This window comes from Danio aesculapii, chromosome 10 (genome assembly GCF_903798145.1).
Source record: "Danio aesculapii chromosome 10, fDanAes4.1, whole genome shotgun sequence".
Lineage (NCBI taxonomy): Eukaryota > Metazoa > Chordata > Actinopteri > Cypriniformes > Danionidae > Danio > Danio aesculapii.
This window is the reverse complement of record NC_079444.1, coordinates 45,055,519-45,058,018: the sequence shown is the minus strand read 5'-3', so window position 1 is coordinate 45,058,018 and position 2,500 is coordinate 45,055,519. Positions and strand designations below refer to the sequence as shown.

Here is a 2,500-nt window from a genome sequence, read left to right as displayed (position 1 = left end):
ACGCGTTCTCTGTTCTCGCGCTCTCCTGAGTTCATTCTTCCGAGGTGACCTGGCAAGATCAGTCTCCACAAGACGCAAGTCTGTTCTCTGTGTTCTTGGAATTGAGAAACAGCCCCTCTCTCTCTCATGCTGTCTGGCTGGTGGTGCTCCACGCATGCCGGATTCGCTCCACATATCGCTCTTATTGTTAACTTTTTTTTTTGTTTAGATTTATTTTTGGCCTTTTACCTTTATTAGATAGGACAGTATCGAGACAGGAAGCAATGTTGGAGAGAAAGAGAGGGGGGTGGGGAAATGTCCTCCAGCCGTGATTCGAACTCGGGACGCCCTGGCGTGCTACTGCACCATATGTTGGCGCACTAACCACTAGGCTATTGCGCAGACTTATGTTAACTTCTTGATTATGTTGTATTCGTAATACATGAACTATTTTTCTTTGTTTATTTATTTTGATAGTTTGTTAATTTTTGTATCAAGTAGTGGATATTAATTTTCATAGTCCCGTTTTAGGTTATTTATTACTTCAGCAAAGGGAAGCAGTGGCCTGGAGACTCTCCTGTTTTTATTCTTTTCACAGGAGCACTGGGTAAGATCTCTCCTGGAAGAACAGCTGTAGTCAGGGAACGGTTTTGTTTAGCTGCCCTACCCGTCTACCGTTATTTGTTCATTTTTTTTGTTGTCTCTTTTTGCATGTCTCTATATTGATGGGGACGTCAATCTGTCATATTTCAAGTGTCTGTGTCTTTCATATGTTCGGCTCGAACCTTCACTTCATTAATAGAGCCAGTTTTAGATTTTGGGCCATAACAGTCAACCTTGCCATGAATTTTTTCCCTTTTTTTCCCTTTATTAATCAGGGGTCACCACAGCAGAATGAACCACCAACTATTCCAGTATATGTTTTACACAGTGGATGCCCTTCCAGCTGCAACCCAGTACTGGAAAACACCAAAACACACACACACACACTCATACACTACGCCCAATTTAGTTGATCAATTCCCCTATAGCGCATGTGTTTGGACTGTGGGGGAAATCGGAGCACCTGGAGGAAACCCACACCAACACTGGGGAGAACATGCAAACTCCACACAGAAACACCAACTGACCCAGCCGAGACTCAAACCAGCGACCTTCTTGCTGTGAGGTCACAGTGCTAACCACTAAGCCCCCGTGCCATCCCTATTACTGCTATTGAATAGCAATATTTCTTTTAAACCAGAGGAACGCTGAGATCTCAGACTCATGTGTGCAGTGTGTATCGGAGTGTGCAGATATCTGAGGTCAGCATTGATCTTCAGCTCACCTGGTTGAGGTATTTACCGCAGTAGAAGGTCTGGTAGCGCATCTTGTTGAGGTAAACAGGGAAGGCGAAGGGCTCAGCTGTTTTCTGCCAGGCGGTGCTGCTGCAGTTTCCCTCCACTGAGTTATTGTGCACCAGATGATTGTGTGGATATCTGCCGCTCAGAAAACTGCTGCGGCTCGGACAGCACAGCGGCGTGGAGGTGAACTGCACACACACAAACACACATTATACAGGACCAAAGCCAGCTTGGTGAAAGACGCGGTTCTTCTCATCAAAGAGTGGGCCTTTTTGCAATTATTCTCCTCATTTTGCATTTAAAGTCCCCATGAAATGGAAATAAAGTGTTTTAGATGTTAGTATCAGCATGAGTCTTAAGTATATCTATAATCTAGAGTCTCCAAAACAGTGACTAAAGTCACATTTAGAAGATATAAACTTCAGTTTCTCAATCTTCTGACCAATCAAATGCTCTCTAGTATCTGACATGCTCCACCCCCTTCATATGTCGTCAGAATGCTTTACCAAAATATGTAATCTAAGAGATTAAATAAGGGTTAGTACGAAAGTAATCTGGAAATAGTCCGATTACATCACCATAATGTCTAATCTAAGACATCAAATAAGGGTTAGCACAAAAGTAATCTAAATGTAATCTAAAAGTAGCCAGATTACATTACCAAAATTGATAATCCGAATTCAAATAGGGGGTAGCACAAAAGTAATCTAAATGTAATCCAAAAGTAGCCAGATTACATTACCAAAATTGATAATCCGAATTCAAATAGGGGGTAGAACAAAAGTAATCTAAATGTAATCCAAAAGTAGTCAGATTACATTACCACAATGTGTAATCAGAGAGTTCAAATAAAGGTTTGCACAAACATAATCATAATGTAATCTAAAAGTAGTCAGATTACATTACCATAGTTGTGTAATCTAAGATGTTAAATAAGGGTTAGGACAAAAGTAATCTAAATGTAATCTAGAAATAGTCAGATTATATCACCACAATGTCTAATCTAAGACATCAAATAAGGGTTAGCACAAAAGTAATCTAAATATAATCCAAAAGTCATCAGATTACATTACCAAAATTGATAATCTGAGTTGAAATAGGGGGTAGCACAAAAGTAATCTAAATGTAATCCAAAAGTAGTCAGATTACATTACCATAGTTGTGTAATCCAAGAGGTT

The 2,500-nt window shown here is 40.3% G+C and overlaps 1 protein-coding gene across 1 annotated transcript in view; it reads right to left on the bottom strand.

Moving 5' to 3' along the window:
• gnsb (glucosamine (N-acetyl)-6-sulfatase (Sanfilippo disease IIID), b) overlaps window positions 1-2,500 on the bottom strand; it is a 23,310-nt gene that overhangs the window by 17,282 nt on the left and 3,528 nt on the right. The window contains exon 3 of the mRNA XM_056466645.1: window positions 1,307-1,510. Within this exon, the coding sequence (XP_056322620.1) occupies window positions 1,307-1,510 (204 nt within the window). The remainder of the gene's footprint in view (window positions 1-1,306; window positions 1,511-2,500) is intronic.